The sequence below is a fragment of the Numida meleagris genome, chromosome 16 (genome assembly GCF_002078875.1).
Source record: "Numida meleagris isolate 19003 breed g44 Domestic line chromosome 16, NumMel1.0, whole genome shotgun sequence".
Lineage (NCBI taxonomy): Eukaryota > Metazoa > Chordata > Aves > Galliformes > Numididae > Numida > Numida meleagris.
Genome location: NC_034424.1, coordinates 5,714,371 through 5,733,163, shown reverse-complemented (window position 1 = coordinate 5,733,163; position 18,793 = coordinate 5,714,371). Strand labels below are relative to the sequence as shown.

At 46.9% G+C, this 18,793-nt stretch overlaps 1 protein-coding gene across 11 annotated transcripts in view; it reads right to left on the bottom strand.

Moving 5' to 3' along the window:
* FUBP3 (far upstream element binding protein 3) overlaps positions 7 to 18,793 on the bottom strand; it is a 36,571-nt gene continuing 17,784 nt past the window's right edge. For 5 of the 11 annotated variants that reach the window (XM_021413869.1, XM_021413870.1, XM_021413871.1 and 2 more), the window contains 13 exons: positions 16,859 to 17,021; positions 15,875 to 15,973; positions 13,883 to 13,987; positions 13,410 to 13,512; positions 12,667 to 12,767; positions 11,262 to 11,403; positions 7,066 to 7,226; positions 6,165 to 6,238; positions 5,612 to 5,688; positions 3,530 to 3,598; positions 1,863 to 1,934; positions 1,252 to 1,379; positions 7 to 461 (listed from right to left, as the gene is read on the bottom strand). In XM_021413869.1, the coding sequence (XP_021269544.1) occupies positions 453 to 461; positions 1,252 to 1,379; positions 1,863 to 1,934; positions 3,530 to 3,598; positions 5,612 to 5,688; positions 6,165 to 6,238; positions 7,066 to 7,226; positions 11,262 to 11,403; positions 12,667 to 12,767; positions 13,410 to 13,512; positions 13,883 to 13,987; positions 15,875 to 15,973; positions 16,859 to 17,021 (1,303 nt within the window). In that variant the 3' untranslated portion in view covers positions 7 to 452. Of the gene's footprint in view, positions 462 to 1,250; positions 1,380 to 1,538; positions 1,767 to 1,862; positions 1,935 to 3,529; positions 3,599 to 5,611; positions 5,689 to 6,164; positions 6,239 to 7,065; positions 7,227 to 11,261; positions 11,404 to 12,666; positions 12,768 to 13,409; positions 13,513 to 13,882; positions 13,988 to 15,874; positions 15,974 to 16,858; positions 17,022 to 18,793 lie in introns of those variants that run through there. The other 6 variants (XM_021413876.1, XM_021413874.1, XR_002443609.1 and 3 more) reach the window with 5 other exon arrangements.

Here is an 18,793-nt window from a genome sequence, read left to right as displayed (position 1 = left end):
AAAAAAAAAAAAAAAAAAAGAAAAACCCCAGCAAACCCCACCCGAAGAACAGCGAGAGCACGCACGCATTGAAATGTCAGAGCTCCGGGTGCGGGCGGCAGCTTCCCCGGCTTCATCCTAAGGGCATCCCGGAGCTTTGTGTGTGTGTGTGTGTGTCTGTGTGTGTTTGTTTTGTACAAATTTAGAAACAAAAATGACCAGCGTGTCCGTAAAAGTTTAGTAGGTTACTCATTGCTCCTGATTCTTAGAAAAGTTCAGTATCGATTATCCTACGGCTAGTGTTTCACAAACCAACAGAAAAGTCTTCATCAAAACGTTGCAAATCTAGAAACCTCTGTTACAAAAAAGGTTTTCTTCCACAATGATTCCGAGGGAAAAAAAAAAACAAAAAACAAAAAACAAAAAAAAAAAAACCCAACCAAAATACCAATAATTGCTGTGAGGACGTTGTTCTACTGCTCCTGCAGAGAGAAGGACAGAAGGACGTCACCGGGCGGCAGCGAATGCCCCACGCTGCCAACTCCCCCCCCCCCAGCACCAGCCATGCTCCGTGCTGCCCTGCCTGCAGCACTGTGTCCTGCAGCTGGCCCTTCTGCAGTGCCACGCTTGCTGGGAGCAGCACAGAGCAGCACACAGCTCCTTCCATCGCCGCGTCAGGGCCAGCACTCAGGGAGGCACTGCTGGCTGCGGGGCTGCGTCCCAGCCCTCCCCGTGCGGCCGCTGCCTGCTCGTGCTTTTTGCAGGTGCTAACATGTTCCCTTTGCAAACCCGGCGCTCTGTGCCACCAGGAGAAATCGCCCAGCCCTCCCGCGGCTGGAGGTGAGGTTCTGCTTTTTTAAGAGTTTTCCCCTCTTTCTGGGCAGGCGCTCCTAGGCCAGCACAAAGCTTGCAAGGGGAAAGGCAAACTCTGCACGACAGAACCGCGTGGTTGTGCCTCACCAGCCTAAAGCCATCCTTCACTTTACGTAAATCCCCCCCAGCAGGCACAGAACAGCTCGGGGATCAAAGCCCCGAAGGAAAATAAACCAACAACCTCGGGGTTCTCCCCACAAATCCACGCTGTGCAGGAATTAAGCCTCTGATGCTGAGATAACACGATCGTAGCACTGAGCAACTTCCGACCTCTTCAGCCACGAAATATCTCCACGCTTCAGTGCGTGAATGCGAAGCGGTCCCCACACCCGGGCAAGGCCAGCAGACCCAGCTCCCCCAGGGGAACAGAGGAGGGGTTTGGGGAATGTGAGTACAGACCTGGCTGTGGGCCTGCGCCTGCCCTAGTGTCTGCCCGTAGTAGGCAGCCTGCTGTCTGTAATACTCCGCCCAGGCCATCGTGTAGTCCGGCTGGGAGCTCGCCTGAGAAGCGGCGCTGGCGGCGTGACCTGCAGGGAAGAGAAGGGAAAGGGAGGGATGAGCAGCTCGGTAAGACGAAGCCCAGGCTGCCCAATGCAAATCCAGAAGCTGGCACCACACGCCTCGTCACGGAGCGGAGGAAGGCAGGGCCACGACCGTCCACACACCTGTGTGCAGAGCGTTCCTACCTTTTTGGCAACCCAGCTTCAACTCTCTGGGTTTTGTTTTGTCAGCATCGATTCTTGGTGTGTGTAATGCTTCCCCAGCACGGACACGGGGTCCGCTGCGCACTGCAGCTCAGCAGGAGCAGCCCCCTCCTGAGGCCCAGCAGCAGGCACCACGACAGCTTCCAGTGGAAGAACTACATGCACCATCACCAACTGGAGGGACCAGAGGGAATTGCGGAGGACTGGAAGCTAATGATGGCAGGGGATGGAGACGCAAGTCATCGGATTAGAGTGAACTCTGTAACAAGAGCTTCCTTAAATCTCCAACAACCCTGTTTCACTCACTCTGTTTTTTGTAATACTCCTCCCATGCTTTGCTGTAATCGGGATGGCTGTTCTGCTGCTGGCTCTGTTGGCCTGTGCAAAGATGACAATAAGGGGCACGTCAATATGGAACAGGTGACAGTTTCCAGCTAGTGTCATCTACCTCTCCACTAGACAGGCCCTGGCTCTACCTCAGCTGCCTGGACTCCACACTTCAGCTTCCACATTTCTACTGTGTTGGGCATCCTCCGTTCAGGGAACACCAAGGAAAGGCTCAAGCTCCCAATTCTGTCTCACCCGAGTGCTGCTGAAGGGCATTAGACTGAATTCCATCCCTCCCCTCCGCCCTGTCGGGACTTGCTCAAGGCCAAGCACGCTGTTTGGGAGCTGCTAGGTCTGCACATCAGCCACTCGAGGCTGTCAGCTCGCTCACACCGAGTACAGGGACCCGGGGCTCAAATCCTGACAGCAGAGCCCTATCACCTCAACCTCTAGCCACAGAGCTGCTGTGGAAACGGCCGCATCTGCAGTCACCTCAATTGGTTTTCTGGACTCTGCACCCCCTGCTCGTGCAGCGGGACGCATCCCAAGGAGTCCTGGTGGCAATGCCTCCCCATACAATGTGGCCAGCACTCAGCGAGCCGCCAGCCCCAGCACAGAGCTCTGGGACAGCTGGAGTGCTCCTGGCTGAGCAGGGCTGTGGGCTGTGATCCCTGCACAGAGCCTCTGCAGCACCGCCAGCCTCCAGCACCATCCGGGAAGCCCTCTGAACAGGCAGGGCTGGCTGCAGGCTCCTGCACTGCACGAGCTGTACAGACAGAGCACGGAGCCCAGAGCCCGCCTGCACCTAGCACTGACCTCCCTCCTTCAAACGCTAAGATGTATTCAAGCCAGCGTGTCCTAGCGTTGTTGCAGGGGAGCGTCCAACCTGCCGGCTGCAGAGGCCACAGCCAGAGCAAAGAGCCCTCAGCCAGACACGCAGCAAACAGACGACCCAGCCAACCCTGATCAGAAAATCCAGCCATCAGAAGACTGCAGAGAAAGGCAGGCACGGCGGAAGCACAAGCTGCTGCACGCACGGCCGGCAGGCAAGGACAGCACGAGCACACAGGAGCTCTCGCAGCCCATCCGAGCACCTCGGCTTCATCCCAGCCCCACGCCACAGCCTGGAGGAGGGCTCTGAAGTGGGGGGAGAAGGGGAACGTAATGCACCGCGAGTGTGAAGGGGGTGGAGGGAGCGGGGCAGCGGTGTCCTGTCCAGGGCCATAAAAGCAGGTTAAAAGACTTGACCGATGCTACAAGTCAGGACCTTTTCTGGCAGAGGTCAAGGCTGCCTCAACTGTCCACCTGCTAATGCCAACAAAGGACCTCCTTCAATGCCTTTTCTTCTCGGAGAATTACAGTCCGCAGCAGGCTGAAAGGACACGCAGCTAAATGCATTTCACGGCAAAATGTTTCCCTGGCCGGTTAGTTTATTTAAGATGGGGGAAGTAATTAAAATCTGAATACATGTGTAGGGGGTGGGGGCTGCCCCTCCTCCCACAAGGAGGGCACTCTGGGATCTGTCCCCGGGAGTCAGGGGACGGCTCCGCTGGGGCGAGCAGAGCCACCAACAGGGGCTGCAGGGCAGGGCCCCTTCACCAGACTGTTCTCAAATTAAAACTTGAAGTGTAAAAGCAGGTATTTACCTAGTTTCTTATAATAATCCTCCCATGCCTTGGTGAACTCCACCTGGCCTGACTGGGTACCACTGTGATCTGCAGCAGGAAAAGAAAGCAGTGAGGTCTGCTTAAAGCACAGCATTCTCTCGTCTGTCCTCCCTTCTCACCAAGATTGCCTTCAGTGTGCCTGGCTACCAACAGGAATACGGAGGGCCCTAAGCAGACATGAAACTAGTGAACTGGCATTTTCCATCACGTTCAGCAGCAGAAATTAAGTATTTGTCCCCAGAACACAGCTTTGTGGTACTAATCCCATGCACGGGGACAATCTCTGCAAGGTGGGACGCTTGACGGGTTCTGGGAGCCACCAGAAAGCTGACAGACACATTGCAAAGCAGCTGGCAGTGGGACAAGCCACACTGCAAGTAACTGGGGAATTCAGAGGGTCTGGACTTCTGACACCACCAGGTTCCAAGGCCAAGGGCTGTGGCCACGAGACACAGCTCACAGACATTACAGAAGGGGAGATTTTTTCCCCCAGGGTCTGGTGGGAAGGGCAGGAGGACACTCGAGGGAGGCAAGGAAGAAGATAAGTTTGTAAGGTGAGTTTCTGAAGGCATCTCTCAAGGCAATTAAGCAAGGCATGTTTCATAAGCGTTTATTCAGCAAAGGCTTTATGTAAAGCTGAAAGCTAGATTTATTTTTGTAGAGCTTTCCCTGCTGCACTGACTGCTCGTGGGAGAGCACAAGAAAGGATGTGAATAATAATTTTTCCTCTAAGACAAGCTAGTGGGAAAATTCTCCTCTTCAGCATCATACTATTCCACTCCTGTACAAACAAGAATTCTTCCCAAGCCCACCTTATCCTGAAAGCACAACTGCTGCTGATTTTCTGCATGTCTCCAGAGCTCTATGGAAGAGTTATGACTTTTAAACTGCAATTTCTGAGGAGCAGAAGCCCTCTTCCAAATACACTTTCTCAAAGCTTAACACCAAGTCCCCAGTCCCGTGCAGGGTTTCTAAAAGGGCACAAAGTCAAAAAAACAGTGTTGAGGATCTCCAGATTTCAGATACAAACAACTTCATTTACATTAAACGTCATTAGTGCCACAGGGAATCACAACTGCAGTTGCTGGTGTTGTTACACCAATTACTCCTCCATCTCAGGCATCTCAAAGAAAGGGAATTTAAACTGAAGTTAACAACCTATGTCATTGCTGAAGCAGTCAGAGCACTGAAAGACACCTCTGTCCATCACACGAGCTTTGAGATTAACAAGCAGACTAGGAAACTGCTCTGCCCAGGGCAAACCATTGCTCAGGTTGATGAAGACAGGATAACCAACATCACCACCACAGCACTACTTCAGTTATTTTGGAATGGGGATCCTCCCATCCCAACCTGATGAATTTTGAACAGTTTTGTGAGAAAGCGGGCACTTGGAGCCCTGAAGAATGACATCCCACTTTGACTCACTGTGTCACTGGCCCAAAGCAGAAAGACCAGTAGCAGAGGTGACCTGGGTTCAGCTCCTGAACTCATTACTGCAGATATTTGTGCACTGCCATTTTTATCTTAATGCTAGTATCTGGCTGGTCACATGCCAGGCCGAGCAGTTCTTATCAGCTCCCAAAAGGAAATAAGAGGACACTACCACAGCCAGTGTGAATGAAGCAGGATAGGAGCCACACTTATCTTCTCCATTTTCTGCAACTACTTCCCAGTCTTTCCGTCAGCGTGAGAGTTAGAGAAGAGCTCATAAAGAACATGTACAAAGAAAAAAAAATCAAGAACTCCTGAGTTTAAGAGCAGAGAGATGGGAGGGCTCACCAGCAGACATGGTGTGCCTCTTAGGGAGAAGTGGGCATAGCAAGTGCTTGCCTGCTTTCTCACAAGAGAAAGCTTAAGGCAGAAACATTAACAACTAGGTTCCTACACAAAGGGAGCAGAAACAAGCACTTAAGCACATAAGAAGTGCTACTAGTTTCGATGGACTTCAGCTTATTCCAAGCTCCAACACCACCTCACACAAGTGGTCTTAAGGATCAATCTGTCTCTAGCAGCAAAGAGAACACCAGCCTTTCTCAAACCCAGGCCCTAAACACTTACTTGGGACTTGCTGTCCAGGCTGCTGCCACGTCTGGTAGGTACTGCCCCAACCCTGCGTCATGAACGCCTGAGGACCACTGCAGAGGATAAAAAGGCATGCTGAAGCAGACAATAAAATACTGAACGGGTGATATGCATGAAGTCAGCCAAAGAAACAAAATTATTACTTCTAGACAGCAACTGCTGAGCAAACAGGTGAACACGAAACAAAAGGAAACGTGTAGGTGCAACTGCTAACTGCATGGATATTGTCTGTTTGTGAAGTCGAGGACACATGGTACTGAACAGCACCCCAGTAAATGAGGCTCCGACTTCTTTCCGTGCTCTCACTGTGTCAGAGACAGGAATACCTACCTTGTTCTTAATTTCACAGCTGAAATCCCTCCTGTAGTCAATCTTAAAGGTTTCATCTCACTTGCCTCTTGCTTCTGAATGCTCCCTCTTTAAAAGGCTGCACTTGCACACCACCCCTTCCAGGCCTCACCTCTCTCAAAGCTGTTACAGCTCCCAGCCATTGCCCACAACCCATTAGTGAGGAGATGCAGAAGCTTACTTTTGATGAGGTGTAGTGGGTGCTTGGTTGAACGGACTCTGACCAAATCCTCCAGGTCCACCCATGCTGGTACCCTGTCACAGAATCCAGAAATATTTCATGTCAGCTCTACGCAGAGGGTGGAGATAGCTAGAAGGAGCAGTAAGAAAGGGGAGAAGACAGCCTGGGATATGTTCCATTAAACCCCAGCACCTGGAAGAGAGGACTGATCTTCCAAGGACGAAGTTCTCAGGACTGTCAGCACACTTCAGGAGCTCAGCTTCAAAGGCAACTCTGGCCAGCCACAAAGGGGCTAACAGGACTACAGCACAGCTGGGAGTTTTCCTTTGAATAGCTTGGATCCTGAGGTTGGTACCAAGCCTTCTCCACTCAGGTAATTTAACATAAAGGTTGCTTTTCAGTTCTACTATTCCCCAGTTCAGTATTTTCCTTACTTTCTTTTACCCAAGTCCCCCCCTTTAGTAGCATTCCAGCCTGACATTATTAAGCTTCCATACCACAGCACTGTGTTAAGTGGAAGATAAATGCCACCCTGGATTTACTGGAGCAAGGAGTTCAGCGTTACTTTGAGGGTGATGATGCCAAGGTTGTGTCATTTTCACACAGTAACACTACAGTCTTCCCTTCAAAATCCCACTTGGCAGCCTTCTCATGTCTTACTATAGTTGCACGCTACACTTGATAGTGTCAGCAGTCAGATCCTCCCGGGACCACAGCATGAATTAGTCCAATGGATGCTTGAAGGCTGAAGTTCTGGATGGCTGCTAACAGGCAAATGGTTTTGAAGCTAAATAAGAGTGTACATTCTGTGCCATCCCCTAAGTCCAGGCCTACAGGTACACACAGGTGAATATACCACTTCTGAAAGAGACAGATCAAGATCAACAGAGATGGAACTTACACCAACTTTCTCATCTATGAGATGTCTAGCGAGTTCAATTTGCTGGGGAACTCCTCTGATTGTGAATATTCGTACACCAGGGTCTGTGTTTGGAGGTGGATTTCTCTGGAGCTCCACGTGGGCTCCTGACTGCTGGTTTATGCTCTTGATGTTCTCACCACCTGAAGAAAAGAAAATAAAGACAGGGGATATTCAGCATCTCTTTCCACAAAAGTATAACAAAGTTTATGGCATGCAGTTTGCCATCTACATACACCAGAGCACCAGAGTGCTTGGAGCAGGATGTGACAGGGTCAGCCAACACAGAGCTGGTTTCCTGAAGACCTGCTAGATCCCAGTCTCTTAATGAAATTTGCTTAACAAAAGCTTCAGCCAACACTACAATGGTTCAATTCTTCTTTTGGAAGCTCACACAACTTACAGACCAGCTCCACTCAACTGGAGAAATTAAAGGGCAACGGGAAGGAAAGGGCTTTACAATTTTTAAATCGCAAACCAAAATTGCCAGCCTGAAGTACATAGAGCAAGCAGGAAGGAAAGCAAAGTGAAGTACCCAGAGATTTCTGTTCGCTTTTAATTAAAAGGAGTCTCTAAAAATCTCCTCAATTTTGCTCGCATTTCCATCTCTATACATCCAGCACAACTTCAAAAACAAACTGTGGATGTTGCAGACACTTGTTCGTTTCATTGTAATGGACTCGTGACCTTTTTAACATTTTAAAGCCTTTCTGGGGAAGGGAGGAGGAAAAGTTGCCAAAGGGCAATTAACTCTTTCCAAATGAATTTTAGAAGATGCATTTAACAAAAGGTAGTCATGTCACATCCCTGGGCAGACAACAGGGATTGTACTGTGCAGCCAAAGCAAAGCCGCTCGCTTTCAGACAAGAATGGGAAAGCCACAAGATTGAGCTTCAAATCCAAGATGTTTTATTTGATGCTTGTCAGCTGCAGATTTGTACCGAGCCCTCGTGTTCTTGTTTTCATACATTAAGGCAAAATTTGAGTCAGCGATTACTTCATCTTCTTAACAAAAACACACGAGTGTGGCACCCAAACACACTTTGGATGGCAAAGGAGCGGGATAACTTTCCTACTGGGGACGGAGGCACAGACATAGGCTGCTGCTCACACAGCACAGGACGTTTCTCCTTCCAGAAGTGGACTGAAATCCAAAGCATTCTCATCAGACTGGAAGCCATGAGAACGTAGATATCAAGTTATTTCTCTGCTCAGCGTTCAGCACCAAGCTGGTTGCTGCTGAGGCCGTTTCATCAGCTCCCTCCTCGGCCCCACGGAAGGATCCCAGCAGCTTGTTTGTTCTCCTGGTTTGGTTGGAGGCCGCAAGCTCCCACCTCCTGTGCAGGATTCGGTGCCCTCCTCCTCCTCACCCTCCATTCTGCTGCATGCCCAAGTGCCCCCTCCCGTCCAAGCTCTCCTAATTTTCAGCAGAGCATGCAAACAAAGTGACGCAGCCGACACGAAGCTGCAAGGGCTGGAAGGAGTTCATCTGCCCCCCTGAAGCAGCCAGCGCTCGGCACATGGTGGCTGTCTGCAGCCGCATTCAGCGGGCCCGCTCCATTCTTCTACCTGATGGGGGGCAGAAGCGATCCAAGAGTGGCCCCCCAGCTGGACGTGAAATTGTAAAGCAATTAATCAAACCTGCTAAAAGGCAGAGCTGACAAGAGCCAGGCCAGCCACGTTATCTGTCAATATTGCTGTATTTATCATGGAAATCCAGCGGGGGCCCAGAGAGGCTGCGGTTTGTTTCCATGCACCAGCAAACAGAGAAAGCACTTGACATGTGTATGGTGCTCGTCTCCACCCTTCCTCCAGTCTCTCACAGAAGAAAAGCTGCACCTACCCACCCTCTAGAGGAAAAAGCTACGTACAGGATTTCCAGGGAGCCAGGAACAGCTCAAAAAGGCTCAAACTCCGAAGCAAAGCAGCAACACTCATGGGAAAAGGGCCCTGGATCTTCTGTCACACACACACCGTAGAGACCAAGCTACGGCAAACTTCCCTGTCTCTCTCTTCTCCCTGCTTCTGGAGTGGTGACACAGAGCTGGAACTGTAGCAGCAGTTCCCTGGCCACATCTGACACCCTACATCCAGGGGCCCGAGGTAACACTGCTCAGGTGCTGATCTCAGAGGCAAAGCTGTGTGTGCCCACAGAACCTGCTCAGATCGTACAGAGGGCTAACAGCCAAGCTCTGTACAGCAGGAAAACAGACACACACACACTAACAGCTAGAAACCGCTCAGGAGCTAAAGTAGGGGTGAGCAAAGGTTTTGCAATTGGTGACTGTTTAAACCCCCACATTAACAGCCCCTCACCCCTACAATGCCCCACAGGCAGTGGGGGAAGGATCAAGAAGAATCAGACAACAATATCTTGCCTCAACAAATGGAGGCTGCGGCGCATCCATCCCAATCCAGACCTCAAAAGGCAATGCTACAGCCGTCACTCACTTGACAAAAAAATGAATGCTGCAACTGTATTTAAGAGCACAGGCACTGTAAGAGCGCCGATTGCAAGGTGGTACTACAAAGCTACAAGCATTCAAATCACCATACAACTAGTAATTAGTCACTCCAGAAAGCTTCTGATCTGGCTGGGTAAGAATCCTTGTTTTGCTGTTGTGGAAACAAAGGTAAAAAGCCACCCTTCACCCTCACAGCGAGCCTGTGCCAGGCTTGAATGCTAGGTCATCTAACTCCACTACCTGCACTTATCTTTTCAGCACAGTGCTCTCTGTAGTCACAAATGCTCCACTTCAGTGCACTGCTGAACAACAAGTGACCTTTCCTGTTCCTTTATTAAGGATGACTAATGGATACAGCAATAAAGTTTCATTATAATTTGATTTTTCCATATACATATAGCTCTCACTTGTGGGCTTAAAATTTGCTTTGCTTGATCTTTGCCCAGCTGGACAATTCACTGAGATAAAGTGCAATCACTCTGCCATATCTGCAAATTGGGGAGAGTCATACTGAAAAAGTTTTCAGGCTTGTGGACAGGTTTATAGTAAAGAAAAACATCCAAAATACAACTGACATGCCTGTGTTGCATACTCATGTCCCTAGTCATCCAATTAGGCACCATTCAGGGTGCCACGGGGGCCAGAAAGGGACAAGCAAGGTGCAGCAGGGCTGCATGGCAGGGGAAAAGGCCACAACATGTTTTGTTGCAAGCTCACTCCTGCCCAAGAGGACGGCAGGGAACTAAGTGCCACTGAAACATGGCACGATGCCCTCACGCCTTTGCCTCCTTTACCGTGGCAGCTAAGCTGTTCCTATTCTATGCACCTCACCTCTGCTGACACTAAAAGCCAACGGTGATTACTTAAATGCTGGTTTAGGCATATGTCATTCTTCCTGAAATAAGCAGACAGAAAAAATTAAATACAATTCCGTTGATATGCCTGTGTCTTAACTCAAAAGCACTGCAACAATTCAGAGCAATAGAGTTATTCCTGATTTCATTACTGGCATTACCTGATGCTCTACAACAACTGCTGCAGATGCTCTGGTTTTATGAGTGGCTAGGCAGCATGCTGGTTCTTAAGAGGAATGCCAGGTGCCTTGTCTGTGTGCCTTGCACGGAGCGATTCAATGGCTGAGGCAGCAAAATACACTCATCTGAGCAAGACGAGGTGCGCATCAAGCAGAGCACCAGCCTGCTCTGTGCCAGTCCCAGATGTCAGCTGTGACACAGACAAACCTGCTCCTTTGCTTTATTCATCACACACCTCAGGTACGTGTGGCTGGAAGCAGCTACAGTCACTATCACATTCAGAGATCTTCCATTTTATCACACAGCACTCACAGAAATTCAGCACGTCAAAATGACTGCTCGGCTCGTCCCTGATAAACTGCCTTTTAAATGAGCTCTCTAAAAAAGGATCAGCAAATGAAACTGATTTTTCTCAGCCAGCTGCTTGTTATAACAGGCTTGCCTGACAGCTCCACATGAAGAGCCTCTCTTACATATTGTGAACAAGGGCCTGGAGAGTACAATTATGAGTTAGAACACCACAAGGTAAACAACGAAGAGAGCTTCTAGCTTCCTCCTGTGCTGCATTCACTGGCCACTGAATACCTGCACTTACAAAAAAACCTGTCAGGTAGCAAGAACGTGACCATCCCAAGACAGAAAAATTGGAAGCTTGAATATTTAGTGTCACCAGACCTACCTTTGCCTATAACAAGGCCGCACTTGTCAGCTGGCACCGTGTAGGTTATTTCCTGCATGCCCCCAGGTGTTCCAACGCTCCAGTCCCCACGGCCACGACCTCTTCCCCGGGCGACAGCCAAACTTCCAAAGCCATCTCGTTCCTTGGAAGGCAAACAATTTGCATCAGTGGTTTTTTTTGTTTGTTTTTTTTTTGCTTGCCCCAGTGCACATTAGAAGCAAAATAAAGCAAGGTAAGTCAAACTGCATTGTAATCAATGGCACTGAGTTAAGATATTCTTGGACTTCCACGTTCAAGACTTTGGAGCAATTTAAAGAAATGCCAGTGATGTAGGTTACAGCTGCCTTCCTGACTCAGGAAGATAAAAATATTTTTTAAAATGCATGCCTTTGTATCTGCTGAAATAAACCTATAAACAAGTATCAGCTACTTTTGTTTAGTGATGGGGACTTTGCTTAGAACAAACAATAATAGATCTTGGCACCGACATGTGCACATGTTAGCATCCAAACTCCTTTAAGTGTCATTCTTTAAAGAACTTCTGGAATTACTCAGCTGAAATGCACAATTTCCAGGAATGCCAAAGGAAGTTTTGAAGTTCAAAGACACTTAGAGGACATATCTAGTTTGGGTAACTCATTCCTCCAAAAGTAAAGGCCATAGGCAGCCAAAGGCTACCAGGACAGTTCTCAAGAATCTTACACAAGCAAGTATTCAAACCAAATCTCACGGCAAGAAGAGAAATCCAGACCCAACTTCGATGCAGAAATTAAGACTATTCCAGACCTGATAACTAGTCATAATCTATTTACCTCCTAATAAAAAGGGAATTCACAACCTTCTCCACGTGAGCTTGCTTTACTACCTCACTCCTCTCCGCTCTTCTCGCTCTAGGGCAATGCAGTATCTTTGTGCCTGAGAAGACGCAGTAACTGCATATGTGAAAATTTTTTGCCTTCCCTTGCTTCCTACAGCCACCAGACCTGAGGACTGGAGCCTGGAGAGGTGGCAGAGGATGTGCTGAGAGCACAGAGCAAATGCCCTGCTGCCCAGAGTGCTACTCAGCCCTTCTGAGCAGAGCCTCCAGCCTCTGTCTCATTGCAATGCTGGACTGTATTCCATGAGGTCACCATTTCCAAGCAATTTTAAAAAACAACTCAAGATAGAACTACAACAAGGCCTCACCACACTGCCTGAAAACAGGAAATCTTCCCATAGTTCAATCACTCTAGGTCACATTTTACAAACAAAACCAAATCAAACCCAGCAGCTCTCTCCTTAGCAGCAGCATGTATGGCCTACGAGAAGGAAAATTTAACACTGATGTTCTTCATCCACACAGCTGCATGTGTGGATAGTACATTCTCATACAAGCACTTTCCTCACAGGAGCTTCCAGAACCCACCTGTGCTGTGAGAATAAGCTCACTGATGATGTGTGCTGCATGTTGACACCTATCGGGAAGCCCCATGACCTGTGCGACTCTTTCAGGACTAATCCCATCATCTGTGAAGAGAAGTGGCAAAGGCTAAATTAAAAGAAGAAAACATCCACCCACCAACAGAAGCTTCCCTCTAGCACCATCACTGCTAGCAGCACTTTCACATAACACATCTAGCCCAAACTCTCTCTCCCCTCCACCTTCAGCCACACTTCCACATACTGAAAGGAAACAAAACCCCGTTGCAGAGGGGACAGCATTTAAAAGACAACACTTTCATATGTCAAAAAGTCATGAGAGATTGATATAATTTTAAGAGGACAAAGGCAGCTTTGATAGGTGATCAGACAGCCAAGGACCCAGAGAAAGTTTCTTAGAATTAATCAACTCCTGATCCCCAAAGGCTTTAAGGTCCTGAAGGAGAATTCCTTAACAGGAAATAGAAGTGTTATTTTGTTTATCCGTACAGTTACCAGGCAAGACATTACTGTTGTGACATCTAATGTTTGTAAGACGTACATAATCTTACTTTCTGAAAAACAGAAAGCGCACGAGGAAGAAGTATGTCATTAAACAGGTTTCAGAAAGAGACAATGCATCTTTAAATGAGGAAAGCCTAGCTGCTGTAACCTCAGAGCAGAATCAGTGCAGCGATCCCAAACTGGAACACTGGTCAGAAAGTAATGGCTCTCCACCCTCACACAAACCTGGTTTAAATTGAATCCTAACTCCAGCATCATTCTGAATCTTTTTGATCATTTCTCCATTTCTTCCTATCACAATTCCAACAGCAAACCTGGGCACAGAGACCTGATGGGAAAGGCAAAGCAGTATGAAAGCTCAGAACTAGACTGAGTTACTCCGATTTAACAAGGAGATGGGCCACGTTAAGCAGCTCCAGGCTACACAACAATATTTCGAAAGAAAAACAAACACGTGGCCACAAATTCCTTCCCCACTAAATGAACTCTGCGCTGCAAGAATGCAGCTTCAAAAGACAATTAGCAAAGTGCCATCTGGGAGTCCGTGAGAACTCCCCTTTGCAGCCAGACTCACTTTTCTGGCAACAGAAAACAATGCATTTAACAATAAGCTTACAGGTTACACACGAAACTCGAGGACTTCCACCCACTGCCCGTCCCACAGGGAGGTTAGCAGAGTACTTGTGAAGAAAACGTACCTCTATGCTGCCTCCTCCCATTCTAGAACTGAAATCATTGCGTACGCCTCGGAAGTCTGCCTGATCTTTCTCTCGGATGATCTCCAGTACCATTTCCCTTGCTTGCTACATGGGGAAAGAAGTTACAGTTAGCTTAAAAATATTCTGCTTGCCATCTCGGCGGTAGGGCCTCGATAGTGGCTAATTTACCACTGTCAGAGGAGATCTGCTTTCATCAGATGTGGAAGATGTCAAAGTCTGCCAGGTGTGCGAGGCTGCAGTTTCTTGTGTGCAATTGCGTACTTCAGTCTTTCAAAAGGGAGCTTTTGCTTTTAAAACATAATCACTTTTTCCCCACTTTTTTTTTTTTTTTTTAATTGAAGGAAGATCCTCTCCTACTGGACAGAACTGAAATCAACAGTACAGAGACGCTCTGGCAGCACAGTAGTCAGCATTTCCACTAAGAGGCAGAGAGCATGTACAAGGCGGCAGGTGAGCAGCAGCGAGCTTACTGACACTCAAAGTTACACTCAAGTCTGCAGCAATCCAGCAAGGCTTTTTATTTTTTATTTTTTTTAAAGAGACAAATGAATATTCCTCCTACCTACTTGCAGCTCTCCAGGCCTTTGACAAGCTTGCATATATGCCCAGCTAGTAAAAGCATACCTTGGAAATAAGCCAGTGGTAGTCACCATTAAAAAAAAAAGACTGCCTGACAAAACCTATACCTTTGTTGCCATATATTTCCTGTCAAGCTTCAGATGTTTGGGTTCTATTTGCAGCTTTGAGGGATGCTGGAAAATCTGCCTCCTTTCATATTTTTATGTATTTTCCATGTCTCTGTGGCATTTATTACAGAAGGGAACAACTCAAGACATTTCAGAGATGCTAAGACAGAAATACGGGCAATGGAAATATTTCCAAGTGATATGAGACAGTTAAGAACTCTGCACTCTGCAGCACGTAGAGATTCCCACCCAAACCAAGGACTCCACGAGCTTCTTAAGTGCATTCTAAGTGTGCTGAACTTTAAGTGCCTCAAAGATCTTCCAGTTTATGAAGCCTCCACAATTGCTTGCCATGATTTATGGCACAGAAGACGCGACAACAGCAAATGTTGCAAGGCAGAAGAAACCATCTGGAAAGCATCAGCACTCACAGTATGACTTGGTTAAAAGCAGCAAGAATCTCATTAAACCTTCTACATATTTATACCTTTGCAGTAAGTATAAGAATTGTGGAAATTAATGCCACCGGGCTTTTAGATTTAATTAATAAGTGGCTTGAAAAATGCCACCCAAACATACCTGACCAGCATCAATTGTTATAGCAGTTTATGGTTAGGAAGATCCAATGAAACAGAACTATTTTTATTAGAGACAGGAATGCTAAGCCAGATTTAAGTATTTAGCAAGGTATGAGAGGCACTTGCTGAGAAGCGGAACGCGCCACACCTAAACTTTAAATCAAGAGCTCCTATCATGCTGCATGGATGATCACGGGTTTTTGCTTTGAAACCTCAGCATGAATGTATCTGTAGAACCCTGACACAAGGAGAATGACATATCAGCATTAAGCAAACCCCTTGGTTTCAGGAGTTGTAGTTTTTACTTTTTTTTTTTTTTTCTACTTTTAATTACCTGCGTCGGTTGGCTGTCTGAGATATTGAGCCTTCCATAAAACTTTCTCAAACGCCTGCCTAAGTTAGTCACCGTGAACCCAGCTGCTTAAGTAACACTACTTCCTCCAAACCTTCCTGCTTAGCTCTTCTACCTACGTCTAATATCTATATGGAGTGAGAGCCCCCAGGTCATATTGCAAACAGGCCAGTACTTGCTAGTCCTTTGTTCTACCTCACTCTACTCAAACCTTAACTTCACAGAACAAACAAAACCAGCAGGGATCATAGCACTGATGACGGATTTATAATGGATTCAACACCACTAGATGTTCACAAACATGTTTAAACTTCCCCCCAACACTCTGGGGCAACTGCTTACTTTTATTACATACCTGTACTTTAAATGCATCTCCAGTAATACGGAGAGGTTTATCTGCTCCAGTTGGCATCGGACCATCTTGGATCATGATCATTTTCACACCTGTTCGCTCCTGAAGAAAAAGCACAGAGCACTTTGCTAAGCAGAGTCCCTAAAACAAGGGACTACTTTTGGTTACTAGACATCAGGTAGGTCATGTTAGCAGCTTTGCAGAACGCTACCGTAGCTCTTCACAAGTACTTAGAGCACAAATTCAGTAACAGTCCTAGAGTGTAAAGGACTGCCAGAAAGTGTGCTACTCCTGAAGATCTTAAATAGCTGAATCTCTTGCAAAAATAGAACTCCTCTACCTCGGCAACTGATTTTTAAAGCCCTTTCCAAAATCCATAGCTGTCCACACATAGCAGTTACGTGATCAGCCTTTGAACTACTGGATGACAGAGGGCAACCAAAAAACCTGCATTTTTGACCTAGGTTCCTTTCTGGAACCCTCTGTTCTTTAAAAACTTGTACAGGATGTCACAATAAAGAATGTCTCGGAACATGGATTTATACATAACAAAACACTTAATTAGAAAGGGTGGGATGAGGAAAAAAAGGAAGACAAACGCCAGCTTTATCACAGATCAACAACAAAAGAGAAGCAGAGCACTCTACAACAGCATGGCTGGCATTAAAAACTATTGCAGCAGCAGACTAGAGAGAGACTTTTCTTGTCTACAGGGATCCCATCCTGAACAGCACGCACCAAATGTTATCTAAAGCACGTGAGTTTTTTCCACAGTTCTGTGAAAATTCCACTACATGTGTAGCTGGGGCTAAACCGATTTTGTTTGCAACACAAGGTTGGATTTGAGTCCAGCTTTCCGAAGGCAGAAGAGTAGTCCCTGCTGTAGAAGGTTAGAGCATTTAAAGGCTCTCCATTTCAGCACGCTCTTGTTGATCTAGAGAAGCTGCAGTAGGGAAGAGAGCCCTAAAGTAAATGCATCTTGCGCACCTGCAACTGTTTTATTGTTTCACCTCCTTTGCCGATGACTAGACCCACTTTGGATGCCGGGATCAAAATCTCCTGAATCGTACTGTTGCCATCAACATCGTTGTGAAAACCAGGTCCGTTCCGACAGCGATCTACAATCTGCCCCAGTAGCCGTTTTGCTTGTCTTGGAAAAGAATCGAGGGAAACAACCATTAGACAACATTGTTCCGTGTGACCAAGAGACTGGGAACCATTGGAATGTGAAGCAATCGGGGAGAGAAGTGAAAAGATGAAGGAAACCAGTTAGCACAATTTTTTTTTTTTTGGAAGGGTATCCAATTTCCCCTATCAGGATTACTTATAAGCAGCTTGATTTTTCGTAAGGGGAAGAGAGAAGGAAGAGCAGCAGCATGCTCCGACATCCTTGGAAGTTAAGGAGCTGTTACATTTGGGGTGCACAATTTCAATGAAGATGCTCTACACTCTGAACGCCTCTAAACTTATTTCCCCCATGTATAAGTAATGTTTGGGAAAAAAAAAAACAAAAAAAACCTCAAGCTCTGTTCTCCTTCTTGATCAAGACAAAACAGACAATGCTTCAGTACTAACACAGCACACTGGTGAACCACTCGGATCCCTCACAGACAACGCCTTGCTCTTCTCTGCCTGCCCTTATCAGCAGCACCAGAACGCAGCTCTAGTGCAGCCTCTGCCCCAAGCAGCAGGTGCTGAAGCCACACTAGGAAGCAAGGCAAGGACACTGCAGCAGAAGCCAGTGAAAGACTGGGGTCTTCTACTCCTCATGAGAAGAGACAAACACAAAAAAACAAAGATACCTTCTCTAAGCATTTTTAGCATGCCGGAAGCAGCTGACAGGTCTTCCCATCATCACAGGGACTGCTATTATCAACGCACCCCTTTCCTGCCCTTTTCCAATAACACTTCTCAAATACGTAGAAGAAAGCCACCAGTTCCCTGCTCAGTCTAAAGCAGAGTCTTCCCCACCCCCCACTTCATACCCAGCCACACCAGGCACTGTACACGGATGGTCTTCTCTCTAAAAACTTGAAGAAACGGTATGAAACCATCTGTTGCAAGCAGGCATTCACTCCAGACAGCTCAAGGGATGGTGATCAGAGGCTGCACAAAGATCAGAGCACTGCCCTCTCTCAACTTTCTCACAAAACAAGGCAAAAGGTGGAATTTCTGAAAGCCTGATTCAAACGCTCTGAAAGATTCAGAAGGTTTTATTTATCTACCTCTGTATTTTGCATGAAGTGCAACAGTAGAGATTACAACATTCAAAACACCAGGCATATCAGATGAGAAGGGGTTGTTGGGAAATTAGCTCTATTAGTTTGCCTCCAGATATAACTAATGGAAATACTCCTCACACAAAACCAATCTAGATATCCGATGTTTTTTTAGTGTTTCCTCACTTCACACAATATTTCTAGGAGTAACCTGAAAATGTAGTTCAAACAACCGACTTCACAACAATTTCAGCACAGAAGCAAATAAAATTTCACCTAGTTTCACATCCTTAACACTTTGTTCTGCTTCAAAAATTGCATATTCTCACCTTTCCTTTTCTTCTTTTTTTTATTTTGATTTAAAGACATTTAACTGCATCTTTCCAAATAACAAAGTCTTAACTGTACCTCTCCCCCATTCTGCCCCAACTGCATTTCATCAGGCATCCCAGTTTTTTAATATTTTGCTCTTGTTCTGAAATATCCTTTAGCAAAGGGGGGAAAAACACTTCAGAATCAGCAAGAATACATCGCCTGCTCTGTAACACGAGCTTACCAACTATATTTATTCTGGCTCACTGCTTGCATCGTTATGGTAGAATAAGAAGATTTAAGTACCCTTAGTTCTCTTAGGAATGGAAGAATGATGGTTGCCTTCTCTTTAGAGAGACAGTCTTTGTGCCCATGTATTTTCACTATCAAA